The sequence below is a fragment of the Podarcis pityusensis genome, assembly GCF_964106645.2.
Source record: "Podarcis pityusensis genome assembly, chromosome: 16".
Lineage (NCBI taxonomy): Eukaryota > Metazoa > Chordata > Lepidosauria > Squamata > Lacertidae > Podarcis > Podarcis pityusensis.
Genome location: NC_138041.1, coordinates 37,839,326 through 37,859,524, shown reverse-complemented (window position 1 = coordinate 37,859,524; position 20,199 = coordinate 37,839,326). Strand labels below are relative to the sequence as shown.

The following is a 20,199-nucleotide window of genomic DNA, read 5'->3' as shown; positions in this document are numbered from 1 at the left end:
TAGTCAGATGTACAAAAAGTCATTTTGGTAAAAAATTAAATCCAGGGATGTGCAGAGCTGCCTGTTGGGCACTGTTCTCTTAAAATACCCCACAGAGCCGAATAGCAGGCCTGTTGTCATAGCCGCTAGGCCAAACTAGCTTCCAGTTGCCAGCCCAAGGCAGAAGTGGCGTTAAGGGTGTGATTCTCTCTTGCCCCAGCAGCACAAGCAGTTTCCTGCTCAATACCCAACTTGAACATAATGCACAGGTCACCTCTCCATTTTTGTACAATCATTTATACAAATTCAACAGAGGTAAAACTGTATCGGGGAAAGAAGTTTGGGGGTTTTCACCACCACTTTACAACAATGGCACTTATCAATACTGAAATCCCCCCCTTTCGTGACAATCAGAAATTAACCAGGTTAAATATGGACAACAAGAACTCAAACCCTGAAACTGTTTGATTTTAAGTCATATAAATGGACTTTTTACAGCAAGTATGAGAGTATTTTAATGCCTTCCCATATGCACAGCTGTAATTGGAAGTTTCAGTCGAGAAAATGTGTTTTTTTTATACAGGGGAAAACTTGGCAACTTGTTTGTTCTTAATCTGTATTTTACACCTCCTTTTCTCCACAACATGCTTACAGTGTTAAACAAAGCAGTATATAAAACTTCCATTAAACATGCTTTTTCATTTCAGAGGATTAACCTACTCCCCCCTCCCCCATCCCAATTGGGGTATAACTCTCAGCAGGTAATTTAAGTGGTAAGAAGTTCAAATTCTCTTCTATCTCAAGATAAAACTTGGCAATATGAAACCAATGACCAAACACTTGCAATGCATTCAGTAACTGCATAAATAACTTTTTTAAACAAATTTGTACAAAAATAGTTCTGCATAACGTTGGATGTAACAAAAAAGTTCAAAAGGCAGAAAAACAGGTAATGGCCCACCTTAATAACCCCAGAATTAACATTGCTTTTGACATTTTCAAAAATGCTTTAAAAATTTACACATGCTCCAGCTGTGGTATATAAATAGGTGTTCCTCAGTGTTCTTCTAGGCATGAATCCTTTGCTGTCACCAGAGGAAGGTATGTAAAGAGCCTGGGCAAAGTGTCAAAAGATCCCATCCAGGCTAGAACCTTTGTGGGTGGTTTCAACACCACATGTTCCTGTACAGCCCAAACAGTCCCCCAACTTGGCATATTCCACATCTCCCAATTGAAAATAAAATTCCTTCTGTGGTCTCCTGGAGTCCTTTTTTCAGCTCCTGGTTATTTACAAACTTGCCCCAGTAAACACTAACTCAACTTCTGCAGCAGTTTCTCTTCCACTTGACTAAACTGAATGCTCACAGACATCTCTGCGATGAACTGCTCACAACCTTCCTTGGTCACTTGCTTGCAGTACCTCAGATCAATCCGGCAGATGCTCCCACACCGCTTGAAATAGGAGAGACATTGGTCTGTCACCTTATTGCAGTCTGTCGGGGAGACAAAAAATAGGAGGAAGGTTGGCTTAGGAGGGCCATTCTTAAACTCTTAAGAGGCCTTTGCTAGGGCTATGAAGCTTAGATGTGTTTTTGCATGGGCTGCAACTGAATAATCCAATCACAGCCACTGCAGAGGCTACCTGTTGCATCCATATGGATTACAATCGTACCTCGGCTCCCCAATGCCTTGGGAGTCGAGAGTTCTGGCTCCCAAATGATCGAAAACTGGAAGTGATTGTTCCGGTTTTCGAATGTTCTTTTGCAAGCCGAATGTCTGACGGGGCTTCCTGCAGCCAATCAGAAGTTGCACTCTGGAAGTCGAACAGGCTTCCGGAATGGATTCTGTTTGACTTCAGAGGTACGATTGTACTGCTCTGGCCTTGCTGCCTCTTCTAAATCAGGAGCCACATTCAGAACAGCATATAGATAGATAAACAAAAACATGAAGCAATGAGGAGGGGTGAGAGTGAAGGAAAGGTAGTCTTACCGTATTTTTCGCACCATAGGACGCACCGGACAATAGGACGCACTTTGTTTTAGAGGGGGGAGAACAAGAAAAAAAAAATTTCCCCCTCTCTGCCCAGCGCCCCTTCAGTGAAGCAGCAGGAGGCGCTGCACAGAGAGGGGGAGAACTTTCCCCCTCTTGTTTTCCCGCTCTAAAACAAGGTGCCGTTTAAGGTGCGTTCAGGCAGCTACCTTGGAAGCCTGGAGAGCGAGAGGGGTCGGTGTGCACTGACCCCTCTCGCTCTCCAGGCTTCAGGTTCCTTTCGACCTGCTCTTTGGGGCTGGCGGGGGGAAGCCCACCACCAGCCCCAAAGAGCAGGTCAGGGAGCAGCGGAAAGGCGCAGCGGAGAGGCTCCTGCCATAGCCGCGCATCACCTCTCCAGCCGGGAGAGGGTCGCAGGGCTATGGCTTCTTTAGCCCCGCGCGCGCTCTCCCGGCTGCAGAGGTGACGCGGGGCTGTAGAGGCTCCTGCCATAGCCGCGCATCACCTCTCCAGCCGGGAGAGGGTCATGGGGGGCTGCTTTAGCCCCGCGCGCGCACTCTCCCGGCTGGAGAGGTGACACGGGGCTGTAGAGGTTCCTGCCATAGCCGCGCGTCACCTCTCCAGCCGGGAGAGGGTCGCGGGGCTATGGCATCTTCGCTCCATAGGACGCACACACATTTCCCCTTCATTTTTGAAGGGGAAAAAGTGCGTCCTATAGAGCGAAAAATACGGTACTTGGAACACTTGCCTCCCACTTTATAAGGCTCAAAGGTGGTTACAAAAGTTTTCCACAAAATACCTCACACACTGTCTGCTGCCAGAAACATCTCTCTGATGGCAGGATTATTGGGTGGCATTTCCTGTCCTCATTCTGTGGCCTTAAGTCAGAAAAGGTGTCTCAGCTATCTGAAATTATGTGCTAAGGGCCAACAACAAAGGAACTGAAGGAAACAAGGCATTCTCTACCCTATTCTTATCTGTGGCTCTGCTTCCACTACAGAGAAAGGTGTATAGTAAGGTACGCCAAATGTTGCTGGATCCCAACTCCCAAAAATCAAAACAATGAAAATAACGCACTGGGTACAAGAAAACGAGAGAGGTCCTCCACTGCACAAAATTGGTTTGCTGTGGTTGCTAATGCCCAACAGACTTTGGAAAATGGCCTCCAGTCTCCCTCATCCCCTTGTTCCAACAAAAAGGAATTTCCCCTGAAGGATTCCCATCTCCCCTTAAGAAATGTTGAGTGTTATAAGAACAAACTTCTTAGGCACTTTGAAAACCTCTTGGCTTATTTTCTTGGATTCCCATTCTCACCATCCATGACCACAGGCCATGCTGACATCCAGTGGATCACGTATTCTCCAGCGATGGTGTGTAATGTAAAGGAAGCACCAGATTGAGGTGGTGCTGGGACTGCATGTGGAGCTGAACATCAAATGATGAGTGGGCTGTTCTGCTCTTTAAGGCAGCATTTCAACCTTCATCACAGGGCCCTTAAAATTAGGCAGCTGAATCTGACCTGTCCATTAGCACCCCTCCATCCCCAATCTCATACCTTGCAAAATAACTTCGGTTAGGGAGTCCCGTGTGGTGGTTCCCACAGCTGTTAGCAGGTTAATAGACTGATCTGTCATGTGGTTGCAGTAACTGAGGTTGAGCTTGGACAGTAGAGGCATGTGCCGGATAATCAAACGCAGGGAAGCGTCAGTGATGTCCAAGCCAGACAGGCACAGCTCTGTGATGTGGCGCAGCTTGCTCCGGTTGTCAATTTGGCCTATACAAGAAGCGAGGACCCGGGGGGAGGGAAAGGAGAGAGAAATGTTTATTTTTGTAATTAAATTGTCTAACCACTGAATACATCAGGCTGAGCTATATGAGATATACAAATGCCTAAAATACAATGGAAGAAGTAGAGGCATTTCCAAAAAGTCCCTAGACTTCCAAATGAGAAAACTGCATATAGACAGCTGCCCCAAATACGAGATTTTTGAAAAATGGGTTTTTCAATGGGTATAAATTGAATTTTACACAGGAACATAATACACACAGTGACGCAATCAGTAGAACTGGTATAGCTGAAAAGCAATCATAGAATTCTCATGAAACATTTGAATCCTGCACCTAACCAACTACCACACTTATGGTTTTTCTTCTGCGTGTTGGCCCAAATACAAAGGAAGCTGTTCCTCTTCAGAAAGGAAGAGGATATACCTGGCCTGTTGTCAGTTGGTGGTGACAAAAGATCTCTCATTTGTGCATCTTTTAAGCCTTCCACCCACTGCGCATCCAGTGTTCGGAGGAGTGGACAACTAGAACTGCAGAGAGCAGACACTGCAATCCACGAGCACCCTGACAATAGCAGATCTCGGAGACCTAGGGAAGAGAAAGGGAAGTGAACACACAGCACACTGAGCAAATATTTCTTTGTGGAGTGCTGCGGGGGGGGGGGGAGGGAGGCGTTTTAGTTTTACAATAAGAGGTTGAAAAGGTTCCTGCTTCACAGAACCAAGAGGATGACAAGCAGCAATGACGAACCTGTGCCACTTTAGATGCTGTTGGACTACGACTTCCATCAACTTAAGCCACAGGCCATGCTGGCTGATGGGAGCTGGAGTCCAAGAATATCTGAAGGGCCACAGGCTACCAGGCTCTGCTTTCGAAAGTATTCCTAGTACCTTTCTCCAGAGGGCAATAAATTAACAGCTGAAATAATATTGCAGGTGAACATAAATAATGGCCAAGCTTAGAGGCAGGTCGTTAGGACACTAAAATGTTGTTCTTGTACAAAACACATACAACTTCCCGAGTTTATCGAAAGGAACAAATGTAGGCCTCGTCATGAGCCACCTTTAATGCTTCCCCCTCCTGCCTAGGTCTGCCACAACATTTCCTGTGCAGCCTGTTCTACCAGGGCCAGACTGTAGCCACTCAGGAACCCAGACGGTATTACTATCTGAAACATTAAAAGCAGTTAACTGGGCTCTGAGGCTGCAATGTCCATCTCTGGGCCTCAGCAAGGTAGAGAAGAGAATAATGTTCATTTAGGCCTCTTTCCTGCAAAAGGTAGGAGATGTGTATGACTCCCTCGGCGCATTGTAGTCACTGCAGACCTACCTGGGAGCCTGTTGATGAGCCAGCTCAGCTGCTTTTTCGATATGTTTGTCCCACTTAAATCAAGCGTGACCGGCTGCCTCCTAATAATACCACTGAGCATGAGAGGGGTGATGGATTTACAGTGGTTTAGGTCTATTTTGGTCCACAGTCTTTTATCACAGCACCTAAGCAGATCAGGAAGAAGGTTTCATAAGAAAGCTGGTCTGGCACTTGGGACAGAGAGACCTACACAACCTCAAACAAAACCAGGGGAAATGGGAAGCCTACAACGAGCAGCTTGAGTTTTGCATCAGAAAAAAAGTTTATAAATAGGATAGGAATTTTTCAAAATGCTGATGTGGATAGATACCTGGACTTCCTTTAACATGTGGTAAACACCTAACACACGGGCTGGGAGCTTGTTGCCTTCCAGATTTTGTTGGACTCCCAACTCCTATTGGACACAGTCAATATGCTTAATAGTCAAGGACAGTGCTTTTTCTGGGGGTACGCATACCCCTAAACATTTTGTGAATCTATGTTTGGCCTCATTGAGGGGCAGTATTTTAATGAGTATGAAAATGAGAGTACCCCTAAACATTTTTTTTTTTATTATTTGGGGGGGGGAAAGAACTGGTTAGGGACAGTGCGAAAGGTGGTCCAGCAAAATCTAGAGGGTCACAGGCTCCCTATCATGGACTTTGCATAAATGGAGCCCATGATATCTTCAGGGATACCTGGATAATTATTGCAACGTTCCAGAAACTGAATCACACTGGATTGTAAGAAATAAGTGAGCAGGAATTTAATTCCCTGGAACACCCAACCAAACCCTCTCCAAAGCCATTATCAGTGTCCATCAAACTCAGATATTAGAAATATGACCACTGCATCTCACCTGCACCTTTTAAAAGAAATCAAGATGTCTAGAGGTTATTGTATTTTAGTCTTCTGGGAAACCCAGCCAGATGGGCAGGGTATAAATAATAAATTATTATTAGAAACCCCCCTTTTATGAAACAAAGCCAAGATTTACAAGATTCTGCAGGTGGCACTGGAATCTTTCCTTGAGTTTTATTTTTCCAAATGCCATGGCCCTGGCAATCCTGTTCTCTAGAACTTGTACCCTTCCCACCACCAAGACGCAAACACCTCCGATGCCCCTTACCATCTGTTCCAGGTCTTGCAAACCCGCATGCAGAGACAGAGTTCGCTGTGGCTGAGGTAGCTGAAGACAGCCATCCAGACTTCCCTTTGCATGATGTGGGCCTCCCCATCATCCAGCGGGAGCGAGTCTGGGGGCGGGCTGATGGGGGGCGGCCGGATGACGTGACGTTCCATCTGAATGCACTTGGGGGGCGAGAGGGAGCGGGGAGGCCGGGCAGCTGCCCGGGGAGTGCTGCTCCGGAGGCTGGACAAGAGCTGGTGCCGGAGTTCTCGGGGGGTTCCATTCAAGCCTTTGCTGAAGCGGTGAGGCCGCTCAGGGCCCAGCACCCGCTTGGGCTCCTCGTTCTCGCTCTCCGGCTCAGACTTGATGGGCTGGTGATTCTCATTGGCAAGGCTGTTCTCCGTCTTCTGGATCTCCTGGTTGAGCTCTTTGCTCAGCTCCTTGCTCAGCTCCTTGTTTGGGAGGCGTGTTTTCCGCCGGATCTTGAACTTCTTCTTGTCTCGGGACTCTGCGCCCTCTGAGCTTGGCCCCGCCGTGGGGGAGCTGGAGCGAGACTGGTCACTCTCTTTGCTTTTGGGAGGCTCCTCTGGGAGGTCCTCCTCAGGCTCCTGCTTGAAGCGCCGGACTGGCTTGACCAGGGCAGCTCGGTCATCTGTGGCCTTCCACGATCGCCTCTGGAAAGGGAAGATTCTGGCTCAGTACACAGGCAATGGGCACCCCTCGACCCTATAGACCAAAACTGCTTTCAAGGGGTCCTTTCCTTTCAGGGGCAACTGTAGCTTTGTGAAGAAAGCTTGGGCCCTTAAAAAGATCACCTGCACTTCCAACAAAAGGCCCTCAGAATTTTAGTTTCGTATTATACAGCCCAAGCTTTCACAGCTCCACCAACATTAAGTCAGTGGTGCAGGTGGGCCTTGAGATTCTCAAGAAATTCCCTCAACTATAAATGTCATCCAAAACGTGCTCTAAGTAGATGTGGAGGAAGGACACACAACAAATTAGTTATATGATGGGCATTCTGCATCCAAATCACAATTTTCTAACTCAGGTTGACATTTTACCATAGGCCTGAGAGGTTTCCACAGAGGCAGAGTAAAACAGCAGGCCTGCTTTTCTTTTTCGCAGGGAGGGGGGTTGAATTTCATTGCTAACCATATCTCCATGTTGCAAGAACCAATAATTAATCAAACCTAAGATTCCAGGTGTGTAGGCAGAGCTGCAGAAGACACACCAGCTGTCCCCCCTCCCCAATTTAAGATCCAAACCTGCCATTTCCAGAATAGTCACAGTAAGTCATTGGATAGGTGAGTGAAGTAATGGAAGAAATCTACACCATTTAATGTAGTACCTTTTTCCTGAACAGCTTCTCTTCTTTGCCTAGTTTTAACTGTGGTCAGAAAGGGATTGTGGGGTGGGAGAGAGCAAAGAGACAAGACTTAGTATAGACAACTTAGCTAACACACACACACAGTACATAACATTTCTGTATGACGTTTCAGTGACCAAGGACTGCAATCCTGTACACCAATGAACTACAGTGGTGCCCCGCAAGACGAATGCCTCGCAAGACGGAAAACCCGCTAGACGAAAGGGTTTTCCGTTTTTCAATGCGCTTCGCAGGACGAATTTCCCTATGGGCTTGCTTCGCAAGACGAAAATGTCTTGCGAGTCTTGAGATTCTTTTTCGCTCCCCCCCCCTTTTTCTAAGCCGCTAAGCCTTTAAAAGCCTTTTAGCAGCTAAGCCGCTAAGCCTTTAATAGCCGCTAAACCGCTAATAGCTCTAATCCGCTAAGCCGCTAATAGGGTTGCTTCGCAAGACGAACAAACCGCTAGACGAAGATACTCGCGGAACGGATTAATTTCGTCTTGCGAGGCACCACTGTATTTAATTCCCATAGAATCCAAGGGGATTTAGGTAACCTGCAGGAAGAACTGCAGTCCAAGGGTTTTAAAATTCAGGTGTAAAATACATGATTTACCGTATTTATTTCTTAGAATACAGATTTAAAAAATTAAACAGCTGAAAATATTGGATAGTATGAACATCAACATCTACAGTGTCAATGGAAGGAGATAATGAAGCTGACTATAAGCCTGTGGGCAAGGCTGCTTTTTTAAATTGTGCATTCCCGCTTAATAGTTAAGACACTTAAAATCACCACTGGCTTGCTCAAGGCTACCTCAGGAGTTTTCAGGCAAGGTGACATTTGAACGGAGAGCTTCCTAGATCACAAATCTTTGCCACTCAGTCACACCAGGACCCGGTATTTAGGAATGGTTAAAAAATGATGTTAATGGAATGGGAAACATTTATAAGAGCTCCAAGGATGTGATAGTGGAGGGAGATAGAGAGGATGGATGGTATCCTCTGATCTCTTGTGAAATCCTCAAAGCAGGATGTAGGGAAGGGCTTTTTCACCTTTCCATGTCCACAGAACACCCAGGAAAAACACACTAAAAAAAGTGTGACCTTGCCAGCCCCAAAGATGCACATTGAGTTGGGACTGCACAGGGCACCTTCAAAGGAAGAAAACAGCTACTGGAAAGGAAGGGAAAGAGGGAGATTCGCAGCACCAGTCTGAAAAGACCCATAAGTGCCACCTAGTGGCTGAGACAGGAAAGGAGATTTGTTTTAGGAATGGGCTGTAATCTTAGCAATGCAGGAAGCTATTGCATCCCAGGCCAGTGATGCCTACACTGACTGGCAGTGCCTCGTTGGGGTCCCTTTCCCATCACTTGTTATTTGATTTCTTTTCGTCTAAACTGGAGATGCTGAGTACTGAACCTTGGACCTTTCGAATGCAATACCTGCTCTCTAACACAGACCTAAGGTCCCTCTTCACTGTCTGTCTTCCAAAGAACATCATAAAGTATAAGTTTATCGTTTGGGGGCCTCCCTAATTCTAGAAACTGAATGGATCGTTAGCAACAGCCAGAGTCTTTCCTGCTTTCCCCTGGAGCATAAGGGAGCAGGCACTGCATCGTTTGTTTTTAAATAGTTAATTTTTTTTAACGTATTACCATTCATACAGCATCTCCCCAACATCTATGCAACATGTTGTATAAATATTAGTATCATGTAGAGCAGAGCTATAAATGAGATGCAACTGCCTTTAAAACAATGATGATAAAATAGTTAAAGTAAGGAGGGAAAGGGTAGAGGTCAAATAATTATTAGCAATAGTGGTTAACCATTGGATCCCATGCATGTCTGCTGAGAAGCAAGTTGAAAGGTAAGCATGTGCCCAGGGTTGCAGCCCAAGAGGCTGGATCACTGAATCAGAAGACCCTGGCTGGTCTCCTTGCCTCTGCAGGGGCCTTCAAAAAGCCACTCTGCCTAACGGCCCGACTTCTGCAACATGGAGAATACTGATCTACCTTACAGGGCTGTTGTAGGTTCTGCAACAAGGTAACATCAGTGAAGCACTCATGTGTTTGAATGCTCAAAGACCGAGCTTCACTATTATGGCTTTTGCTGCAGCACTTTGGCTTTCTATCTCAAGACACCTGCCTGACAGCAACATCCCACAAGCAGGTTTGTCGGTTCCGACATGTCACATACCGTATTTTTCGTTCTATAGGGCACACCGGCCCATAGGACGCACCTCGTTTTGGGGGGGGGGGGAATGAATAAAAAAAATTATTCCCCCCCCCCCCGCCGCGGCTGCCGCCCCAAGCCTCGCGTGCTTCGGGCTGCAGGCTACCACCCCAAGCCTCGCGCGCTCGGCGGGACCTCCTGCCGGGCGCGCAAGGCTTGCAGACACTCGCCCGAAGCACGGGGAGCCCTCCAGAGGGCTCCCCGTGCTTCGGGCGACAAGCTGCAGCCCGAAGCCTCGCGCGCTCGGCGGGACCTCCTGCCGGGCGCGCAAGGCTTGCAGACACTCGCCCGAAGCACGGGGAGCCCTCCGGAGGGCTCCCCGTGCTTCGGGCGACAGGCTGCCGCCCCAAGCCTCGCGCGCTCGGCGGGACCTCCTGCCGGGCGCGCAAGGCTTGCGGACACTCGCCGGGGCTGCAGGCTGCTGCCTGCAAGCCTTGTGAGCCCGCGGGAACTCCCACCGGGCTTGCAAGGCTTGCGGATAGTTTCCTGAAGCCTGGAGAGCGAGAGGGGTCGGTGCGCACCGATGCCTCTCGCTCTCCAGGCTTCAGCGAAAGCCTGCATTCGCTCCATAGGACGCACACACATTTCCCCTTCATTTTTGGAGGGGAAAAAGTGCGTCCTATGGAGCGAAAAATACGGTAATAGCTGGCGTTGATCACATAGGTGGGCAAGCAGGCTGGGAGCATTTCCACCAGGCCTCACTCACAAGGCCACTTCCCACCTCTAAGGTCTCCCAAAGAGGCCCAATAACCCCCCCACACACGCAGAACACGTACCCGCTTCCTCATGGCAGGCTCTTGGGGCTTCTCAAATTTCCGTTTCCTCCGTGGGTGGACTTCCTCAGACTTCCTCCTCAAAAGAGGGTCAACAGGAGACTTCTTGGGATGGTCATCTGACTTCTTCCGAGGGGGCTCCTCGCACTCGACTTTCCGCTTGGTGGCGTCTGGGACAACCTCTTTGTTCTCTCGGTTGATCTTCTGCTCTTTCAGCAGAGAGCCGGGCAGGTTTGACGCGTACTTGAACCCTGGTCCGCGCTTTTGCTTGTACGCCAGAGAGACAAAGCACACAAGCAAACTTTATATCTTATGCTTTTGCGTCGTGGCTTATAGGTAGTAACGTGGGCTTTCTGGAAATGGGAGGGGGAAAACCTCTGACCCTCCAGATGTGGATGGAAGTTGCTGGTCAGCATTATCGGGGGGGGGCACAGGCTTCCCACCCTGCCTTTAGAAAGTGATTTCACTTAGTAAACAAAGCTTTAAAAATATTGCTGGCATCCACACCCAGTGAAATTTACTGGAATACTTGTAAAGACTTTAGAGGCAAAAGCAAAAGGATAGTTCAGCTGAAAAATATTAATTATGACTGAAACGGCCAAGTTCACCAAATACTGTATTTGCAATTGGCAGCCATTTACTGTCACTAATGATATTATGAAACACAAAATTTCCACCCTGCATCACAGCTTATAAGTGGCAGCAGAAATTCAACCCATTGATTCCTTCCCAAGGGCCTGTGCCCACATTATTATAGAGTTAGAGGGAATCTTGTCAGCTCTCTCTAGAGGTATGTTCAGTGACTCCCTTTTTCTGTACTCAAGCCAGAGCTAAAGGGCCAGCAACAGTTGGCTCCACCCGCTAGCTCCTGCCCTCAAGGGTTGAGGGGGAAGGACACTTTAAGAGTGCAATACAGTACAATCAGATCTTACACACATTTAATTTGTGCGATTGCAATCTTGCACAGTTGAATTTGCACAGATTAAAACCATGCAACACTTTCCTGGTGTGAAGAGAGCTTTCAAGCTCTCTGCCTTGCTTACAAAGAAAGGCCCACTCAGTGCACCAGCTGTGGGAAGGGTTAGGATGCTCACATGGGGCAGTTCAAGTATATGAGGAACCCTTGGAACTGAACCCCTGCACAAGATGAAATTGCAGTTATATATAAAACTCTACAGGGGAAGTTAAAGCTACAGGGTTGGGATTCGGAAAGGGTTAGAGAGACACAACCTGTGCCTCCTTTCCCCTTGTCTGCCTCTGGCCAGAAGTGAATGAAGTGTGTTAAATTAGTTTGGGGGGGGCACACTTTAAACACCACAGAGATATATGTTTAATAAGTAAGGTTTTATATATAGTTGCTTTACAAAAACAAAACTAAAATAATAGTAGAAAGACAAGTCAGAGTATATCTTCAAATCTTGAAACCTTCACAGCTGTTAATATGGAATGGAAAAAGAGTTGTCCTTAATGCATGTGTAGTTTTATATTTATATTACACTTACACACACACACTGAAGGTCTGACCGGTTTCTCATTTTTTGTGGGAGAAAGCAAAGAGCATAATCTGGGGGAGGGATTCCTTGAAACTTCTCTGGGGTTGCTCAGTGGAGAAGATCAGTAGCAGCAGACAAAACTTTCCCCCAAGATATCTTGCCTGCGGTGACTCATCTCCCGGCTGCATTGTGAAGCAAGGGGAGAAACCTTGAGCACATTGGCAGCTGCTCCTGCTCAGCAGTGAGATTAGCAACTTAGCATGTGTAAAAAAAAAGAGGAAGGAAAAAGCACAGCTCCCTTCCAGCGAACACAATTAATTCCAGTGAAACTCACTTTCCCAGTTTTGCCAGCGTGGTTGCACTTTGGGCATTCCCAGCAGTTGGGCAGCTCTTCGTTGACGACGCCGTCTGATTCCCGCACCTGGGAGGAAAAAGACACACAACAGGAAGCCACAGATCAGCTCCCAATATATATGCAGGCAGGGCTTGGCACTTTTTAAAGAAAATGCTCTTTGAAAAGTGTGCTGGTAATTTACAATTCATGTCAGTCAACTACATTTTGAATCTTTCATATAATTTATTCTGCTTCATCTAGCATAAGCACAAATAAACCCTGCCCTTCTCCCCAATCTCTGAAAACCTTACTTCTACACCCACATGGGGATTTTCCTGGATTCTAAAGTCTTGTCTATAAACTATATCAAGAGATCTTCACAACAAATAAAAGAAAGGCTTCCCAAACTACCGTATTTTTTGCCCTATAGGACGCACTTTTCCCCCTCCAAAAATGAAGGGGAAATCTGTGTGTGTCCTATGGGGCGAATACAGGCTTTCACTGAAGCTTGGAGAGCGAGAGGGGTCGGTGTGCACCGACCCCTCTCGCTCTCCAGTCTTCAGGAAGCTATCAGCAAGCCTGGGGAGCCCGCAGGAGTTCCCCCAGGGCTCCCCACGCTACGTATAGCAGCCTGCCGCCCGGCGCGCAGGATGCCCTGAAGCAGAGCGCCACGCGCGCCGGGCAGACATCGGCCAGCCCCACAAGCTCGGGGGGCAGCGGGGAGGCGCAGCGCCGCCATCCCGCTGTTCCCCGACCTGGTTTTGGGGGGGAAATAAAGGGAAAAAATTTCCTTTATTTCCCCCCCCCCAAAAAAAAAAAAATTAGGTGCGTCCTATGGGACGAAAAATACGGTAATATTATGGGAGAGGATAACAAGGCTAGCAAGGGAGGGTTGGAGCATACAACAGATCCAAGAAATCTAACTGGGAAATTCTTCCTTGTGCCTAACAAATAATAATTTTATTCTGAATGGTAAACTAATTTGCACCACCACACCACCTTGCAGTGACGATCCAAGGATTCATCGTATGGGGGTAATTACAAGCAAGCGTAATTACAGGCAGGCTGGCCCAGAACCCTGCCATAAACCTGCCTGTCTGGGTCTGGGCCTGCTGACGTGCCATTTTCCCCTTTAATGTTTTTAGGCATCAGATCCAAGAATCTGCCATTTTATGCACCATAGCAGACAGAGCCCTTTGAGCAGAGAAGATAATGCCAGAGAACTCCTGAATATTAAAAGAGCCCGGCTGGATCAGAGGCAAAGGTCCATCAGCATCTCCAGAATGGCCAACGAGGCGTCTCAGAAAGGGCAAAGCAATGCTCCACTGGATGTCCCTAGCACCTGGTACACTGCCCCCAAACTGGAGGTTCCATTTAATTATGGCGGATAGTCTCCTCCTCCTCCTCCTCCATAATTTTGTCCAGTCCTATTTTAAATCCATCGGCACCAATGCCCATCACCACATCTTGTGGCAGACAATTCTATCCATTACTTGTGTGTTCAAAATTCTGCTTTTTGCTGTTGGCTCAGGACTGCAGAAGCAGGAGGGTAATCTGGCTTCCCCTGAGCCCTACTGGTCTTTCGGCTTCAGGCAACAGAGCCTTGGGTTGACCTTGCTGCCATGCATGGCTACTGAGCTATGGGTGGTTGGGCAGGTTGTAGGCTGTGGTGGCTGCAGGTAAAAGGAAAGGACTGCCAAACATGCCATCATTTTGCGAAGAACACGGCAAATGCAACCGTGAGGCAAGGCCTGTTTTGGTGCAGCTTCTGGACCCCACCTCAGAGAGCCCTTACCTTGAGGCATCCTGGGTGTATGATTTCATTGCAGATGGAACACTCCATAAGCATGAGGTTGAACTTGCCCTCCTCCTCCTCCACCGTATCTTCTTTCCCAGCTTCCCCACACACCAGGCACACAGCCGTGTGGGGCAGCACTGGCTAAACACACACAAACAGGAGGAAAGGAGCAGAGATCAGGAAACAGGCAGCAACCTATCAGCACAGACACCTGTGAAACCTCCCCATCTGCTCGGCCTGCAACACTTTCTGCAGCTGGTTCTTGTAAAGGCCTGAGAAGCCAAACGTGTTTCTGATTCTTTGATTCTATGTCCGCCAAGGCGTTATCGTAACATCACACACAGAGGAACAGGGGCTGGCAAATCTGGGGTGGGGCAGGGCCTTGTCCCCAACCTCTGAAATGAGACCACGAAAACATGCCAAGCTCTGCGCCTTCTGCTGAGGCGGGAGATTCCGCTGTTGCAAAAACTAGCCCCCATAGCCTGGCTTCCAGCTCAGAGCTGGGGTGGGGCGGGGCTCACTTAGGCTCTGTGTTGGGCCAGTGTTCTGAGCAACTTAAAGTTGGCTGTTCTGGAAAGCAACTGTTAGAAAGGCAGTTCTGCCTGCATTGCAGGGGGTTGGACTAGATGACCCATGGGTCCCTTCCAATTCCAACTCTACGCTTATACAGTTCTATGATTCTGCTCCAATTGCTTCTGTAGCCCGAGCTAGGGGTCCCAACTGATGCACCCTGCCTCTTGCGTCTGCCCTTGCCAAGGCAATGGACATCCTGGAGGAAAGATCTCAAGAACTGAGAGCTGACTGTCAGTCAATAAAAGAGAGATACTCCAGTCCTGGAGGGCAGTTTAAAGCAAGCGAAATCAGAAGGGCTTCTTCACACATACAACAGTTAAGTATTTACACCCCGCCTTTTTCTTTAATGGGACACAAGACGGCTTAAATATAAAACTGAAAATCAGAAAAACATAGAAAAAATAATTAAAAAGTAATTAAACATTGATCAAAGTAAAACTATACACACATATAAAATCTATGAAAGCCATACCAATCATTATAATAAAAACAGCACAACACCAGCCCCTTCATTAAAAGCAACCATTTCCCCCAAACCTGTTGGAACATGAATGTCTTCACCTGCTGGCAGAAGGACAGCAAAGAGGGAGCTTGTCGAGCTTCTCTAGGGAGAGACTTCCAGTCTATGAAATCTGTTGCCTTAGTATGTTCTAAAGGCCAAAACCATTAAGTGAGCTCTTGAAAAAGCTCAAGGACCACCTCTCCCCACAGGAACCGATCTGGACTCTGTGATTATCCCCCGAGGCCCTTCTTTGTGTGCCTCTTCCATGAGAGGTCTGGAGGGTGGCGACACGAGAACGGGCCTTTACTGCAGTGGCTCCCCGCTTGTGGAATGTTCTCTCCAGGGAGGCTCGCCTGGAGCGTCCGTTATAGTTCCTTAGGCACCTGGTAAAAATTTCCCTCTGTGACCAGTGCTTTGGCCAGTCCTAAGTGTCTATGGCCTTTTAGAAGTAGGCAAATGTTTTATACATATTTATCTTTTTCTCTTGGTTTTACAGTGGTACCTCGGGTTACAGACGCTTCAGGTTACAGACTTCGCTAAGCCAGAAATAGTACCTCGGGTTAAGAACTTTGCTTCAGGATGAGAACAGAAGTCATGCTCCAGCGGCGCGGCGGCAGCGGGAGGCCCCCATTAGCTAAAGTGGTGCCTCAGGTTAAGAACAGTTTCAGGTTAAGAACAGACCTCCGGAACGAATTAACCCGAGGTACCACTGTAAAGTATCTAGGACGGTTTTTTGGTCTGTGGGCTTCCCTGGTCCTAGTTCCACAGTCTGCTACACCACGCCAGCTCTTTTAATTGCAGAAATATGAGCCAGTGAATTAAGCAATATACTTGAAAAGGCATGCCTCCTTTGGTGGGGAAGAGGAGGATAATGCCTCTCTTTCTAAAATTATCATTTTTAAAAGTACAGGTATCACCCAGTTTACTCAGGGGTTACGCTCCGAGGCACTGCAAGTGTTGGTGAAATCACATATAATTGAAAAGACCGGCAAACACTCCACCCTTTTAGTGATGTCTTTATGACGTTTCCAGGTCACTTCCAGGTTCTGCACGATGCATGTATATACATGGTCACACGCATATTGAAGGTGTGTAAACAGGGGACTATCTATACATGAAAGTGTAACAAAACACTGACCAGCATAATACAATTTACTTTCATTGTTTAAGATTATGAAAACAGACCACTCAGATTAGAGTGGCCTATTTTAGGACAGTGGGTAGCATTTGCAGTTTTAATAAATATTACTTTTAATAAGGGAGACCTTTTTAGCCTGCAATCCTATAACCCCTTACCTGGGAATAAGCCCCAGGAAGTTCAATGAGACTTTCTTCTGAGTGGGCATGTATAAGACTATGCTGTAAAATTAATTCAAGGCTGCAGCCTTAGTTATAATCCAAGGATGTCAGTTAAGGATTCCTAGCATGCAGGGATGTGACCATAGCCAGGTTTTGTACAAGACACTACATTTCTTCTGCTTTCTGCAACATCCCTGTGCCCAGCAACTCAGGTGGTGCTGAAGGTCACTTAATTAATTGCCTTTACATTATGGAGACACAAATGCAAACATGGGCAGCTGCAATCTGTTACAAGTCTTATGACGAAAGGGAGGGGGGAGGAAAAGAAACAAAGGCGCTGTCAGTGGAAAAGCAATAATGATTAAAGGAAAGGATTATAAATCACCCCTTTTCTGTAAGCCGATTCTACAGCTTGGAGAGTTCTAAAAAGCAGATGCTTTTAGAAGGTAATTCACATGAATAAAACCCTACATCAGATAATGGAACATGGACTGAAATCGCTCACTAGAGAGACAAGTAGCTTTAAAGACTGGGATTATTCAAGAAGAAAAGAACACAAAGATAAGGCAAAGTTGCACAACAGTTGTGATATTGCTTCGAAGGAGCCACTGGAACTCACCCTTGGGCAAGCACCACTGATATGAACAGGCACTTGTCTCCTCAAGACAGCCCCCAACAAACGCCCAGGAGATTTCCCCAGCAAGACTGTGCTCTTTAGCAGGGATAGGGAACTGTGCGTGGGGAGGAGGAAGCAGCCAAGATACATTTCAGACATTGTGATATATCAGCATATCACTGTTTTCACTGTAGCTGGTGATATATCGTGATGTTGAAAACCAGGTATTGTCCAGCTCTACTCCCATCATCCCTGACCACTAGTCCTACTAGCTAGGGATGATGGGACTTGTAGTCTAACAACAGCTGGGGAACCAAGTTTGAGAAACACTGCTTTCGGTGCAATCTCTCATTTAACCAGACCCGCCACCCCCACCCCGCCATCCTAATAAGCAGGAAAAAAGCTATTATTGTGATGGTTTCATAGAGTAGCAACACAGGACAAGTTGATCCAGAGAGTCCATGGTTGAACAGAATTTGTACCCAGAGTGTAACGCCATTGCTCTGTTCAATGGAGCACATTTAAGGGGAAGGGGCTGCAGTTCAGTGGTAGAGCACCTGTTTTGCATGCAGGAGGTCCCCAGTTCAATCCCTGGCATCTCCAAGTTAGGGCCGGGGGTGACTCTACCTGAAGCCCTGGGGAGACACTGCTAGTCAGGGTAGACAGAGCTGAGCTATATGGATCAAACTCTGTGGCAGCTTCCTACGTTCCTGTGCTTTGCAATCAAGAAACCGAGAAGTCCCGGTAACAGCTCTCTGCCTTTCTCCAGTGAGGAAATTCAAGTTCTACAAAAGAACACTCAGTGCAAACTCAGACACGTTAGGAAAGCAGTTTTTTAAAAAAACGTTAAAATGCAATAAATTATAATAATAATAATAAATATATGAGCACATAACTCACTTGCTACAACAGCTCCAATGGCTACTGGTCTGTTTCCCAGCACAATTCAAAATGCTCCTTGTGACCTATAACGCCCTTATACAGCTTAGGTCCAGGCTAACTGAGGGTCCATCTTTTCCCATATGAATCTGCCCTGGGCCACCTGAACAGGCACACCTGGTGGGGATGTGGGAGAGGGCCTTCTTGGTGACTGCTCCCAGACTCTGGAACCCCTCCCTGAAGAAGGCAGACTGGCTTCCTCCTCCTTGTCGTCCTGCCAGCAGGTGAAGACTTTTTTGTTCCAACAGGTTTTGGGAACTGATTGCTTCTAATGAAAGGGCTGGTGTGGTGCATTTTAATTGTTGTTATTTGTATGGTTTTAATAGATAAGGATAGTTCTATCACTATTTAATTGTTTTTTTAACTATTGTTTTTTCCCTGTTTCTAGCACTTTTTAAAAATCTGTAAATGTTTATTAAATTTTTATTATGTAAATTTTTATTATTATTATTTGCCTGCATTTGTACTAGCCTACCTCCTAACTTCATCATTTGCGGTCTGTGAGCACCAATTTTGCCAGAACATTTCCAGGCTTGTCACCTAAAGGTGATTCTCAATCACTGCACAAGACGATCAGGCAATAGGCTTACCGCAATGCACTGCCTCATAATGCACGACTGCTTCATCCTGCCAGGCCCACCAAACTTCTTCATGTCCTTGCAGAAGTGACACTCGCCACACTCTGTGCGCAGGCAGGCCTCGCACTTGCGACATCGCGTCCTCCTCCTCCGTGCTCCTGCAGTTGTTCGATTCGCCGCGAGCTTCACGGCTGAGGCAGGGCCCAATTTTCCTTTGGGTCTCCCGACGGCCCGGTTCTGGGAATGGCAAGCAACAGCAATGTTTAAACAGCAACGTTCCAAGTATTTCCCATACCCTATTTCTCAATCCTTACCTTATGAGCAAGGATAATCATATTCTAATCATTATCCCTAGTTTGCAGATACAGGGACAGAGGCTGCAAGGAACTGGCTTACTTAAGGCCGGGCACCAGAACAAGGTATCCTTCAGAATTTTCTGGGGTCCTCAAACCCTGCCAAGGCCCACCAGTGCTGGCCATTTAAATTAAGATTTGGGTCAAGTTTTGGCCTGGAAATTGCTTTGGTTACCCTGCATGACTATCTTGGTCGGGAGAGAAATTGGGAAGTGTCTCCCTCGGATTCTCCTTGATCTCTCAGCAGCTTCCAGAATCCCTCTGGAGCGTACTCCTTCCTGGATGCCCACTCCCTAATAGTGGTGCTTGGGGAGAGTTGTTCAGGGGCCTCACAGGGGGCAATTTTACCCCCTATGCTGTTAACATGAAACCACTGAGTGGGGTCATCCAGCGTTTTGGGATACATTGTCAGCGGTATGTGGATGAAAAATGGCTCTGCTTCTCCTTTATGTCTGCACACGTATCAATGGATGTGCTAGACTGGGGCCTGGCACTGGTAATGGACTGGATGGGAGCCAATGAACTAAAGCTTAATTTAGGTAAGGCTGAGGCGCTTTTAGCAAGTGGTTCCCTAGCCGGGACAGGTGAGGTTCAGCTTGTTCAGAAGGGTGTTACACTTCCCCTGAAGGAGGTGCTCTGCTGCCTGGGGGTACTTCTGGGTCTATTACTGTCGCACAAGGCACAAATGGCAATGGTGGCCCAGAGTATCTTTAACCAGCTTAGACTGGTGGCCCTATCTTCTGATGTTTACTTTCTGGTAACCGCTAGGTTAGATTTCTACAACGTGCTCTACCTGGGACAGCCTTTGAAGACTGCTTGGAAACTGCAGCTAGTGCAGAATTCAGCAGCTAGATTGCTGACCGGAATAAGGCGGTATGAATTTACAACACTAAATTGGCATCACTGCACAGGCTAGCAATTAATTTCCCAGCTCAACTCAAAGTGCTGGTTTTGACCTATAAAGTTTTATGCAGCTCAGGGACTCAATATTTCAGGGGCCACCTCTTCCCATATGAACCTTATCATACCAAGGCCCTTCTCTGCATGCCTCTTTCAAGGGAGGTGCAGAGAGTGGCAGCAGCACAAAGACAGGCCTTCTCAGGGGTGGCTCCCT

General features: G+C 47.3%; 2 protein-coding genes across 7 annotated transcripts in view; one reads left to right on the top strand and one right to left on the bottom strand.

Moving 5' to 3' along the window:
• LOC308465401 (uncharacterized protein) overlaps nucleotides 1-20,199 on the top strand; it is a 321,144-nt gene that overhangs the window by 26,177 nt on the left and 274,768 nt on the right. The gene's annotated exons all lie outside the window — the stretch shown is intronic.
• KDM2B (lysine demethylase 2B) overlaps nucleotides 261-20,199 on the bottom strand; it is an 88,858-nt gene continuing 68,919 nt past the window's right edge. For 4 of the 5 annotated variants that reach the window (XM_080985058.1, XM_080985061.1, XM_080985060.1 and 1 more), the window contains 10 exons: nucleotides 18,745-18,969; nucleotides 14,223-14,366; nucleotides 12,428-12,514; nucleotides 10,604-10,876; nucleotides 7,578-7,616; nucleotides 6,230-6,903; nucleotides 5,083-5,246; nucleotides 4,180-4,341; nucleotides 3,524-3,742; nucleotides 261-1,472 (listed from right to left, as the gene is read on the bottom strand). In XM_080985058.1, the coding sequence (XP_080841184.1) occupies nucleotides 1,291-1,472; nucleotides 3,524-3,742; nucleotides 4,180-4,341; nucleotides 5,083-5,246; nucleotides 6,230-6,903; nucleotides 7,578-7,616; nucleotides 10,604-10,876; nucleotides 12,428-12,514; nucleotides 14,223-14,366; nucleotides 18,745-18,969 (2,169 nt within the window). In that variant the 3' untranslated portion in view covers nucleotides 261-1,290. The remainder of the gene's footprint in view (nucleotides 1,473-3,523; nucleotides 3,743-4,179; nucleotides 4,342-5,082; nucleotides 5,247-6,229; nucleotides 6,904-7,577; nucleotides 7,617-10,603; nucleotides 10,877-12,427; nucleotides 12,515-14,222; nucleotides 14,367-18,744; nucleotides 18,970-20,199) is intronic. The other variant, XM_080985059.1, reaches the window with a different exon arrangement.